General features: G+C 33.1%; 1 protein-coding gene across 1 annotated transcript in view; it reads right to left on the minus strand.

The window, feature by feature from the left end:
• The window catches only part of LOC107453825 (galactoside alpha-(1,2)-fucosyltransferase 1), a 19,257-nt gene extending 15,818 nt beyond the window's left edge, over window positions 1-3,439 (minus strand). The window contains exons 1-2 of the mRNA XM_071185053.1: window positions 3,421-3,439; window positions 2,179-2,267 (exon numbers count right to left, since the gene is read on the minus strand). Coding sequence (XP_071041154.1) covers window positions 2,179-2,260 — 82 coding nt within the window. The 5' untranslated portion in view covers window positions 2,261-2,267; window positions 3,421-3,439. The remainder of the gene's footprint in view (window positions 1-2,178; window positions 2,268-3,420) is intronic.
• Window positions 3,440-13,699: the final 10,260 nt, after the last annotated feature.

Here is a 13,699-nt window from a genome sequence, read left to right on the forward strand (position 1 = left end):
ATGGGTTTACGACTACTTACGTTCAACTCCGTAGCCTTGTAATTTTGAACCAATCCAGAAGACAAGGAAACTCCTGGATCAGTACCCCCAGAGGTATTGATTTGTTGTGGGAACATGGAGGACTTTGAGACTCGACAGATTTAACGTGCATCAGTCACCATTTACTACACGGGGAGTCTTCGGTCGGCGAGGATCGAACCCACGACCTCTTGGATATGGGCCCAGCGTCCTACCGACCAGGCTATCCCGGCCCTCAAGCGGATCAATTGTCACAAGTGGGCAAAATTTGTGTGGTCAATTACATAAGTGCAGATTATGAGCCTTTGTCAAGTAGAAACACAGATGTTATAACCGCCGTTGACATATCGTCCCAATTTTGAGTTTACGACTACCTATGTTTAATTCCGTAGACTTGTTATTTTGAATCCAAACCAGAAGACACGGGAACTCCTGGATCAAGCATTGGGAGAAATTTGCCTTTGTGGAGAAATTTTTGTTGGAACAAACGTACATTTGCGTTCCATGGAGAGGAAAACCACGAAAATATCACATGGTTAGCCATACGGCAAAGAAACTTACCCATGATCCACTGAGGATATTTCACATCAGTAATGTGGTCGGTGCAAGCTGGGTGCAGAATTCGTATCGACCAGCCATCACTAGGATTCAAACCTGGGTCACCTCAGTGGGAGGCTCTACCACCTGAGCCACCACTGCTCTCTTATAAGCCGTGGTCAAGTAGAAAAGAAAGACAGCTAGTACAATTCAGAGAAGGACAGCACGGAGATACACCCAGAGTTACTGCGTGATTCGAACCCGCTACCTCAACGCTGGAGAGCGTCTGAAACTGATCGGTTAAGGGAGGCCCTTCTGATTCCTGTAAAATTTCCCTCGACTCAAACTCCACAACAACTAATCAGAGAGTAATGTTCTGATAAAGCACTTTAACTATTGATGACTTAAATGTTTGAAATAACTTTACGACGCACAATACAATGAAATGTTTTAAATAAATTACAATCTGACTATTTTCCCCCCCTCGTCATTTTTTTATATCCTTTAAGGTTAATACAAAAATATGATTTTGGATACAGATTTTCGAAATTGAGTTAATTATAAATTTAGAATTCTTGTAATCTTTAGCTTTCTAAAAATACTTTACTTTTCTTGTACTCCATTTATTTAGCAAGTTCTAGCAGTTTTTGTGCAAGGTGGTAACAGTGGATAGAGTAATGATTTTAAGTCTTTAAATGCGTTTATCTCAAAATCAGATTTTTTTTTCCACATTTTACACCACCTAAAACACTGCATATCATGTTGTTTTTTAAAATAATTGTTCACCATTTTTCATGAGTGTTTGTGATTATAGTACTCATANGTGATTTTAAGTCTTTAAATGCGTTTATCGCAAAATCAGATTTTTTTTCTCCACATTTTACACCACCTAAAACACTGCATATCATGTTGTTTTTTAAAATAATTGTTCACCATTTTTCATGAGTGTTTGTGATTATAGTACTCATATTTTGAACTACAGACTAAGAGAAAGAAGAATTTAATTTTTTATGCATGTTTCTTTGCAAAGACTACTGCGAAAATTTTTAAAAATTTACTTTTTTAACTACATTGATTCCTAATTCAGTAGTATATGCACTTGCTTTTAAGATAAATAAAATCCCCAAAGGATTTTTTGTTTTAAGCGATAGAAATTTTTTTGCAGTATTTATCATCTATGCAGAAAAATGCCTTCATTTTACCTTAAAATGGCCACTTAAAAAACAAAAATGAATTAATAATATTTTTTTTGCTAAATTTATAAGTTTTTACACATAATGAAACAAACTAGTTTTTTTCTTAAATTTTATATAAATATTTTTCAAAAAAAGTTATCAAAACTTGTCGGATACCTTAAAATACAAGATTTCGATGACAGGTCATTTGAGTTTTTAATTATCCTGATTTCTAATTCAAACTATTTATTATTTCTACACTCAGATGATTTCGTTATTTAAGGTTTAAAACTTAAAGACACATACCTCATATGAATCATAATAGAACATTAATACTTCAATTCTGGTTATACATAATAGGCATAATGTTCAAAAAATGGTTTTCTAGAATTTTGCTTCCCAAAAAAATAATCAAATAAATTGTAAGTTTCAAAAGATGATAGCTTACCTGAAAATCCAAAGTATGCGATATACAAACATACTGTTGTAAAAGCGACGAAGAAAAATCTGTAATATTTAGAAGAAGTCATGGCGGTCCTATAAATAAAATGGATAGAGTTTAAAATAAACAGTTTAGTGTCAACAAAAGTTTGGAAACTTAGCTATCACAAAATGATCAATCGGTTTCATGTTGCTGTTGCAGTTCATTTACGTCACACTAGAGCTGCGCAATGGGCTATTGGCGACGGTCTGTGAAACATCCCGGAGGATGATCCGAAGACATGCCATCACAATTTTGATCCTCTGCAGAGGGGGTGGCACCCCCGCTTCGGTAGCCCGACGACCTGCACGCGAAGTCGAGCACTTTACGGTAGAGCAGTTTAACGTGGACCCATAAATCACACCCCTACACAGACTCATCCAAGTGGTCACCCACCCGCACACTGACCGCAGCCAGTGATGCTTGACTTCGGTGATCTGCTGGGAACCGTGTCTTAACGATCAGTCCACTGCGTGACATCAATCGGATACAAACGAGTGATTTAAACTCAAAAGTTGATAAAATTCAATTTTGAGAAGGGCCTCCTTACCAAGAGATCTCTCTCCGAAAGCGCTGTGGAGGTAGCAGGTTCGAATTTCGCTGTAATCCTGAATGATGCCCTTGTCTACTATCTTGCCGGTAAGATTTTTATTCCAGATACAGCTCGAAATGCGTGTTTGAGAAAATGGACACAGCATAAAATACTCCTTTTCAAATATTCAACCCTTGTTCTAGCTAAGAAAGGATCTTGCCAGAGAAATATACCTTCTGTAAACGGAATAATTAAAAATAACGTCAATAAGAATCGAACGCTGTCTTGTACTTTTCGCCACGAAGTTTTTTCCCCAACCTGAATGAATGATGGAGGAAATCTTATTGAAAAAACACACCTGTCATTACTCGCCAAATACACCGAAGGTTCTCTAATAGAAAACTGATTTACCTCGTTTTTATTCTACCTTTAGTGGGAGAGTGAAACCTGCGTAGGCGGAAGTGATTTTTAGGGAAAAACGCTTTCTCATCCATCTCTTATTCTCGTATGAAATAGAATAATTCAGCAAAAAGTAAAGTATACATTATCTTGGATTTAAGATCCAAGCTTTAAAATTTTTTGTTCGTTCAGTTCTCGTAAAATTATTCGTTCTCGACAGCTTAAAACAAAATAATAATAATCTAATATTCACTCTATAAAATTGAGTTAAACATGACTCGACTTTCTGAGCATTTTTCTCATGGGTACCGTTCGCGTACAAGCAGACCCTATATCAGGGATGGAACACAGTTGGCGAAAATTTCCATTGGCGTTAAAGGAGCGTTCTCGACAATCGCCAAACAGCTGTGCGTTCATGTTTTTGTTTTGTTTTCGGTGTGTCATTCGCAAAGTTAGATATGGAATTATTATTCATTTATTCGTTATTTCTGATTTAATGTCAAATTCTGCATTAAATGAAATGTAAAGCGTATTTTTTGTAATAGCGTCGACATAATCATTTGTCTCTGTCACATTGTGTTTTTAAACGTTTTTCAAAAGGTCGTAATAAAACTAAGATAAAAAAAAATTATAGTTTATTACCTCCACAACCACTGTAATATTTTCATAACTTTCATTAAATGTATTTCGAGCAGCGAACTTCTTTTCCTACTCACCCACTAATTAAAATTAATAATTTCACAATAACTTTTAATCCATAAGAATGAAACGATTATTACAATAAAGTTAACTGTTTACTTAAAAGATTTCAAATTTTTTTTATTGTTTAACAGAGACTTTGTTTCCAATTCTATATTGATTAATTAAACTTAATGATTCTGCTCGATGACCATTTACAATTTTTCTTTAAATTTTATTTAATTTTCAGTTATTATGAAATTCTTTATATATTTTTCGAGGCAGGCACAGAGATTATTTAGCAATAATGAGAAAAGTCAATATTTATAAATGCTTAAGAGAGTTTTTAGTCGCTATTTAATAGTAATTATTTTAGTTGAAATGTTCATTATACACCGCTTTATAATTATAATAGTAAAACTCATTGAACAATTGAGTATTACATTTTAGAATGCAAGTGAAATTTAATAATTATTTCATTTTATAATTGTAAAATGGTAGATAAATAACTTCGTCATAAATTTTTATATGATCCGAGAATATTATGCAAATGCTTTATAATGAAAGAACAACAATTTTTAGTTTTAAACTTTTTGTGGAAAAGAAAAAAAAGAAAAATGATATTTTTTCCTGTCATTGGTGTTAGCGATTAGAGAATCTTTTATCTTGTAGATATTAAGTCAATATTTTTCCCTTTTAAATAAAAATGCATTTTACTCCAAAAAAAGTGACTTGAAAATTCTGTCATGTTTTCGGGTTTTGTCAATAAAAATTCTCTAAGTATTGCAGCAAAGACTTTTAAATTTCTAATCAAACTCTCCTTTATTATAATTGTGTATGATTAATAATGATATAAATGACTATTAAAACTGGGGAATTAATTGAGAATGTCCCATTTTAGTGAATTAACTGTTTACGCAAACAGATTAATAATTTTTTCATAATTTACAAATAAAGAAAAAAGTCTTCTACAGTTTAAAAGTGAAGAGAAAAATAAAGCAGAGATTGAATTTATAAATGAAGCACTGCCCAAAGGAGGTTCAAGTAATGGCATTAAAATCGAAATTTCAAAAAGAAAAGAAAAATCAAATTCTAGTGTACAGTGCTCAGTAAACAAAAAATCTAAAAATAACTTTTGATCTAATGCTCGGATGTTTACGTTCTAGGACGCAATCTTAATGGTTCGAGAGGGTGACCTCAAACATGCCAATTCGTTATAACAGACAATATTTTTAAGTTAAGAAATCAGACACTAAAACGCACTTACTCTGAAAAACTTTTTTTTTCGGCGGATTCGGATTTTTGATCCCCAGTATATAGGGGTAGCCGCAATCTGGGAAATATTGTCCCAATAGTTTGGTCAGGAAAGCGATGCAATGTTTGAACCCCTTAATGTTAATTTTACTTTTTACGTATTTCGCCATATCTCGAGAACTTTCCAGTGAACTTTTAAGTGAATTGAAAACTTATTGCGCTCAATGGTTTAATGTTGCATTGCCTGTCTCTTAAACCTTTGAAAGCTTTAAAACTTTTTTTAAGTATGAGAAATTCAATGACCTAAACACCACTAAAGTATTTCTTGAGAAATATTTCTAATTGGGCTTTAAACTACTTTCTTTTAATTCTGCTATTCAGACTTTTTTCAATGTTTTGAATGTTTCCTACCTCATAAATTATTGGTGCAATTTTTATAATACTTTAATGTTATTTTGTGACATGGAGCATGACTAATAGTTCAAGTTTACTTTTGAAAGAATTTTAAAAATGTAGTTTACGGGCGTTGTTCATTGAATACTCTATGTGTAAAAAAAGGTTTTTGCACATAATTGTTTTTTTTTTTGTACATAATATAATTTCAAAGAAATTTAAAAAAAATTTTGGATTGAGCAAACTGATTAACATTTCTTCATTTCCTATGACAGAAACCAAACAACTATATTTAACTTATTTTATAGTTAAAGGGGATTTTTCTGGAAGCTAATAAATTTTTGAAAAATTTATTTGTGAAAAAAAACTAAGTTTTATAAAGTAAAGCTTCAGGATCAAGATTTATGAAAAAGTGAATTAAAAAAAAGTTTGGTTGGAAAAAAATTGAGTTAATTATAAAATCATATTTAACAATGTTGTGCTCAATAATAATAAATAAAATTGCTGCGAAAATATTTTGTTGATATATTATTAAAGACTATAGAATGATTTCTCNTTTTTTTTGTATCAAGGAAATTTAAAAAATTGTTTGGATTGAGCAAATTGATTAACATTTCTTCATTTCGTATGACAAAAACCAAACAACTATATTTACTTATTTTATAGTTAAAGTGGATTTTTCTGGAAGATAATAAATTTTTGAAAAGTTCATTTGTGAAGAAAAAATTAAGTTTTATAAAGTAAAGCTTCAGGATCAAGATTTTTGAAAAAGTGAATAAAAAAAAGTTTGGTTGGAAAAAATTGAGTTAATTATAAAACCACATTTAACAATGTTGTGCTCAATAATAATAAATAAAATTGCTGCGAAAATATTTTGTTAATATATTATTAAAGACTATTGAATGATTTCTCAGTTCTGTACTAAACATGACATGTGAATTTAATTTAGTTCTTTATTTCGCAAGTCTATATCACAGCCTAAATATCAGTACATTAGTTTCAATCATAATCACATAAAATCCTGAAACAAAGTTATAATTTCTAATTATATTTTTAAGCTGAAATCACATTATTATATCAAATTCTTATATGTGTTTCAATTTCAAACCTCATTGATACAGATGATAAATTATACAGTTTAAAATTATTAATCATAATAATAATAACATTACAATCGATTTCGTTAAATTTAATTGATGTAATAATTGTGCTGAATGAAAATTTAGAGTTGAGCTACAATTCTTAAAGAATTCAAATACTTCTTTAATGTGATTGTTAATAACGGCTTAGGCCAAAATATTTCAAATGTTTAGGAAAATGTTCTGATAATTGATATTTTATTTAATTCTATAGTTTATTTAAAATTACAGATTTATTTAAAACTAAGCTTTTCATTAAATGGTGGTTAGTCAAAGTAAAGCTCTTTCGCTTCGTTCATTCTTCGAAAAGTTTCCCTCCGAAAACTAAAAATTCGATCTTACTCTTCCTGAGAAGAAAAATCCTTCTTCATGCCAGGCTATATAGCAACCTCTATCAGGTAAGAGTCAGGAGAAAATAGCTATATCATGCCAAGAGAATATTAAGCCAAGTTCTTTCTAGGGGAGGATACCCTCCAACTCCCCTGAAAGCAATTACCCTTACATTGACAGCTGTAGTTTTGGCGAGACATGCAATGAACCTAGACGAACACATTGGTAACAATCATACAAGACGGAATTTGATTGGCAACCGATCCTGACTGTCTTGCCGCCTACCTCTACAGACTTAAGTACCTTCCTTACCTGAATTATATTCAACGCAGAAGCACCTGGGGATTTGAAGAAAACATCTACGAGAGAAGTTGGAGGGCTCGTGAGCTACTACAAGTTCAGCAAACTGAATCACTTTCTATTAACTTTTTGTTTATGTTTTTGATATTTTTATACCTTTTCTAAGTTCTAATAGTTTTAAGGCCCTAATGTTTTAATTGTTTATAATATTTTTATGTTACATGTTTAATTAGATGTTAATTTATGTTCAATATTTATTCTCCTAATATGCTTGTTTGGAGTGTTTACACGTTCCAGCGAAAGATATATGTATCAAGTGCTGCTGCTAGAAAGAAAAAGACTGCTAAAGCATCATAAAGAAGAGAGAGACTGTAGAGGACAAAGAAAAACTAAAATAAAAGTCGTGATCACTACGATCACTAGTTACCCATTGGTCAAATGCTTTTTCTTTCTCTCCTTTAAAGGCCACAACATTTCAAATCATGGGTTGCAAAAACTGTCTCCATTGATGTTTGTCGTCGGATTGGTTTTCAAATCTTGCCCTATGTACGTGTTTCAAGACGTCACAAAACACTTTTCCTTCTTCATATTTATATTGAAATCACCGTCAAGACAGTCATTATACTTTAATAAAAAGAATATAAAAATATTATTTTAAATTGTTATTATGTAAATACATTAAAAATGTCTGCTAGTGAAAATAAAAACAAAAAGAGCAGCGGTCGCCATAGCAGCACATGCAATGAAGACGCACTATTACTCTTGAACACAGTTGAAAAATACGTAGACGCCATCAAATCCAAACCAAGACCCATTTTGACAATGGGTTGAAAACAATATTTAACCCAAATTCAACAACTATAGGAAGAATTTTGTACTTACATTTCTAAACACTAAGCATAGTCAGCTTTCGGTATCAAGGTGGCTGAGTATATTACAGATATACTTCTTCAGGCATATCTTAGTATTCAAAAGATTTTATTTTATAATCGTCGTTGAACAACCAACCCGATTTTGGGTTTACGGCTGCCCAATGTTCAACTCTGCAGCCTTTTCACTTTGAACCCAACCCAGATGACAAGGGAACTCCTGGATCAAGTATTGGGAGAAATTTTACCTTCGTGGAGGACTTTTTGATGGAACTAACCCGCATTTGCGTTATATGGAGAGGAAAACAACGAAAACCTCAAACGGTTAAGTGTGGTCGGTGCAGGATTCGTATCGACAAGCCATCGCTGGGATTCGGACCCAGTTCATTGGAAGTTGAATGCTCTATTCAGAACAAATAGCGAAAAAGTGGTTTTTAAAAATCTAAGTGCATACAACGTCAATGTAATAATCATTATATTATAAGGCGCGTGGACGCCAACAAATTACGAAATTATTTGAATCCATTGATTTAAAAAAAGAACACTCGTCATAGCAGACATTTGAAAAACAAAATCAAACGCAACGTTCATCTTTTTAAAAGGCAATGTCCGTTTTCTTAAACAAGCATTTGTTGAGTTCTTTATCTTAAACACGCAATTTGGGCCGTGTCCATTTTCTTTGACGTCATGCAGTGGATTGAATTGATCTTAAAACACAATTGCCGGATAGATCACCGACGTCAAGCATCACTGAAAGCGAACAGGGAGCACGTGGTTGACCACTTTGATCAGCCTTCGAATTGACCGAGGGTACACGGTATCGGCCCTCATTTAACTGTTCTACTGTTAAGTTCTCGATTTCGAGCGCAGGTCAATAGGCTAACAAAACGGGGGAGGCTGACGATAAAAATTTTGATGGTATGTTGTAAGATTATATTCATTATGTTTCTCAGACCGTCACCAACAGCTTTAAGTGCGACGAAAATGAAGTATCGCTAGAAGTTTGTTTTCTTAAACACGAATGTTGAGCTGTGCCTAGACTAAAAAGCTCACCGACAATCAGTTCTTCAAGATACTACCTTACTAGATCACCAGTAAAAAAGCGACTCCAGACAACATCGACGAAAAGATTAGATTTTGCAGAGACAATAAAGACCATTACGAACAACAATAAGCGAGAGATGATAACTGCTATGTAAACAAATTCGGAATGGAATAAAGGCTCAAACGCTACCTGTTGATCAAGGAGGAGAGACCGCAGCTATGTCTGAGAAACCTTAAATGATAGCTGATCACCTCGACAACGATAGAAATAGCCCTGACAACCAGCTTAAAGACTGGGGAACAACACCAGATTTCCGTTACTGAGACTCCTTCTGTTAAACAACAGAGAAGGAAAAAAAGAAGACTTGCATCACGATGACAGTGGACACAGATTCTAACGGCGAGCCCAACCGCCTTGAACTAGAATCCAGCAGATACAGTTCAGACGAAGCGAGAGGAACCACCCATATCCACTACTACTTCTTCAAATGACTCTACACCAAGTAAAAAAGCTGAAAATCTTCCTCAGAGGATTAAAGACCAACATCTCAGATTTGGAGAAGAATCTTCAAGAATTTGGACTCAATCCATTGAAAATAGTTCAGCTCAAGAGAAGAAGCGGACAGGAGTATAATCCTCATCAACCCATCAGATACCAGACCGAATAGGAGCAACTTCAACACCAGATCTTTGCTAGGAGTCCAGTTCAGATAAGAGCGTCTCCGGGACGCTACCAAATACAGTGCTACCGATGCCAAAAATTTGGCCCCACCCAGCGAAGCTGAACATCTCCCGATCCTGTCCGCCTGAAAGGTGTTCGAAGCCCAGATCCGACCTGCATCAACTGCAACGACCTGTGGTGCAAGACCCAGGAAGAAGCCGAAGGAGAAAAAGACCTAGCCCCGGAAACCCAAAGACACTGCCAGCCGCTTTCAGCTTTTCAATGAAATGCAGGAACTGATAAAGAATGAGGAGAGCTTCTTCGTTCCCTTCTTCCTGGGACCAAGAATTAAACGTGAATTTCCACTTCCTCCAAGACATGATCTCACTTGACTTCCTCAGAATCTCTACATTTCATTTCTTTTTAGGTTACATGACCACCTCAGAATGCCGAGATATCCCTCATCTATAGTTCTTGACGAGGGCTTATCAGCCGTACATGGTAATGAGCACATAAGATAAGTCTGCACATGTGTAACAATTCGCGATCGCAACACTCGAATACGCCATCTGGGGAGAGACCGGTTTCATGCCTTTAGCCCTTCTCCCTTCCCTCTCCTCCTCTTTTCAGTTGTATAGGAATGTACTACGATATTTTCCCTTTTCTTAATATTTTTCCTTTTTATTGAATAAGAATATTTTTTAAAATTTCCATAATATTTTTCTTTAGAACTATGTTTAATGTAGCTTTCAGTTCCATATAGTTTTTCAAGTTAAAAGATTTCAATCTATATGAAAATCAAGAGAGAAACTAACGTACTTCCTTCCTCTATGACTTTCCACACGCTAATGGGGAAAGCATGTGAAGTGTTGCCATAAGAAAAAGAGTTCTGCTCTACGCCACCTGCAGCCCATTTCGATCGCCAATAAAGAAACAATTTATTTTATTTTGTTGTTCTTGCATTCTCATTACATAGGATTATTATAACTTCCAAAGATGAAGAACAGAGACTCCATGCTTCAAAGATGTTTGACAGAACACTATAAACACACAATTCTAATTGGATCATCCTCAGGGATGTTTCCTAGACCGTCGCCAATAGCCCACTGTACAGCTCTAGTGCGACGTAAATAAACGTCATATTTTCCACTTCAACATTGTCTTCAGTATAATTTTTACTTAACTTCGACCAGCATGTCAATACGTTGATCGAACTCAATCAGATTTAGATTTAGTAACAGTAAAGCAGATGACCCATTCCTTCATTGAGATGACATCATTACTTAATCATTTCGCTATAATTGGGAAAAATACATTTTGTTTCATATTATTTGAATTTTTAACAGAAAATATGTTACATTTTAAAGGAAAAAATAAAGAATATAAGAAACGAGTTGGAAAAGATAATTATTGATGGAACTTAGTTCATTGATTTTTATCAAGACTGATTTCAGTACTCAGGACTTAGTAATCGAATGTGTGCTCTCTTTAATGGGGGGGATGCAACCCTTTCCACGTCACTGTGCATGATAGAACACTGAATCATTTACTTTTTGGGTCGGGATAGCCTGGTGGGTAGGACGTTGGACTCGTATTCGTGAGAACAGAAGTTCGTATCCCACAGGCCGAAAAATGGTGACTAGTGCACGCTAAATTTGTGGGGGTCAGCAAGTCCTCCGAGTTCCTAAAACAAATCAATACCTCTGGGGGTATTGAATTGGAGATTGACTCTTCTCGATTCAGGTCAAAATTACGATCTGTGGCTGTATGAATAGGTCCGTCCTATAAAACAGGCTGTGACTTGTGTGTCTGTGGCTGAAATTGCATTTTTAGCAATAGATGGCGCCACTGAAAAACAAGAAACGCACCCCCTGCTTTAAATTTGGTTGGTTTCCCAAGCAGGCTTGCTGGCATTGGTAAGTAGCATTAAAAACAGCTGAATAGAGAAAAAGTAATGTCAAATTTATTAGGTAGTAGACATTTATGAGATTCCATAACAATTCAAGTGCATATAACATTTTCCAATTAATTAAAAATATAAAAGTACTTGATTTGTTTGACACACAAAAATACTCAGTAAAACTACACAATTTATCACAATTAGTCATAATTTACAAATATTTTTTTTAAAGTATCTGTATGACAAGAGTATAAAATACATGAAGTAGGAACCTGAAGTACAGGATGCTTGGGGAAACATTACAAAATAAGCAAAAACAAACAATAAAATGCATATACTGAGTGTAATACAAAATAAGAAAAAGAAATGCGATTAAAGAATTAAAATTTTATAGTTCTTTTCAAATATCCTTGATACACAATAAGGGTTAAACATACAGTTGGCCAAAATCATAATTTTCAAAAATAAATTTTTAAAAAAAATTGGATTCATTTGATTTATATCAGGTTTTTTTTTAATATTTACCAAGCAAAGCATCTGATGTATGAATAATACCTACGTTTATTTAAAAAAAATAAATGAAGTAGCTAAAATAATTAATATTTCCAACTAAATAGTTTAAAACCACTATTCAATTGTTATAACCTGACAAAATAAAACAATTTATTTTTGCTCAAGCTCAACATTCTAATAAATTTTAAAGGGAGGGAAGCAATTAGATATGCAACAAAGAGTCAATTAATTTAGATGAGAAAACATCAATGGAAAATACATTATTGATATAAACTAACTGCATATTTAATAAATTTTATAATTCATTTGTTTTTAGTTTTATAATGTGCAGTGAGAAAGAATTTACATTAGTTATAATTTAATATGTAACTTTTTTCATCATTAATTTTAATGTAGTTTATAAAAATTATATAATTTTTGTAACATTTTTCTAAATGATATCGAATGTAAGATAAAAAATTTCAGAGCTGCAAGTAGTAATGATTAGCAGGTTAATGATGATTTAGAGTTTACTCCCCTTTTCTAAAATTTAAAAGAATCTTTTTCAGAACACACTAATTCAAAACTGTGCATAAAATTTTAACCTAACAGTTGTAAACCTCCCCTGAAAATAATACAACATATTTCATACGAAACGATACTTGTTACAAAAATATTTTTTTAAAAATCAAAAGTATAAAAAGAATACTGTATTTGTAACATTGAAAAAACATGTTTTTGGAAGAATTCATCATAATTAGGTGATTGTACTAATAACACTCCAGACGTAACGACAAAATGAAACAGTTTTACTATAATGGGTGTTATTTAATCACCGCCCCTAATATTATATAAATAAAATCCTTGTCAAAAGCTAAGTCCCAAAAATATATTAAAATCTATCAAATCAATAGTGAGGAAAGTAGGTGTAAAATCATTAAGACCTGTTTGCTTTCCTGCAGATTGAGAAAGGAGTTATTTAGTCTGCTCATAATACATGTAGTCTGAGAGCATTTGGGGACGTGTTTCTTTCCACTTCTAAACACTTTTAACAGACAATCCAACAGGTTTTTACATAAGCTTTTCTCATGAGTCCAATTACAATAGCATTTTTGTTTTTTTCTTACTTAAATATTAATTTGCAATCCCTTAATGGTATATTTTTGACCAAGGATTCTACAAATAGTGGTACATATTTTAGTTGACCTTTTGTATAATCTTATAACAATCAATAATTAAACTTTTTGATTGCAATTCATAGCCAAGCATGAATAACAGGAATAATACAGCAAAAACAGAAAATGGCCCAGAAGTTTTGCCTCAGTAAAAAATATAGCGTTCTTTTAAGAAAGTATAATTGGTCCAATTACAACATGGCGTTATATGTGATGCTAGCACATGTTTAGTTAAACGATAAATACTCATGTTAATAATAATAAAATGAAAATAGCAGGCTGTTAAGGATAATAAAGTAAGTACAACAAACGATTTTTTTAA

The sequence above is a fragment of the Parasteatoda tepidariorum genome, chromosome 9 (genome assembly GCF_043381705.1).
Source record: "Parasteatoda tepidariorum isolate YZ-2023 chromosome 9, CAS_Ptep_4.0, whole genome shotgun sequence".
NCBI classification, from domain to species: domain Eukaryota; kingdom Metazoa; phylum Arthropoda; class Arachnida; order Araneae; family Theridiidae; genus Parasteatoda; species Parasteatoda tepidariorum.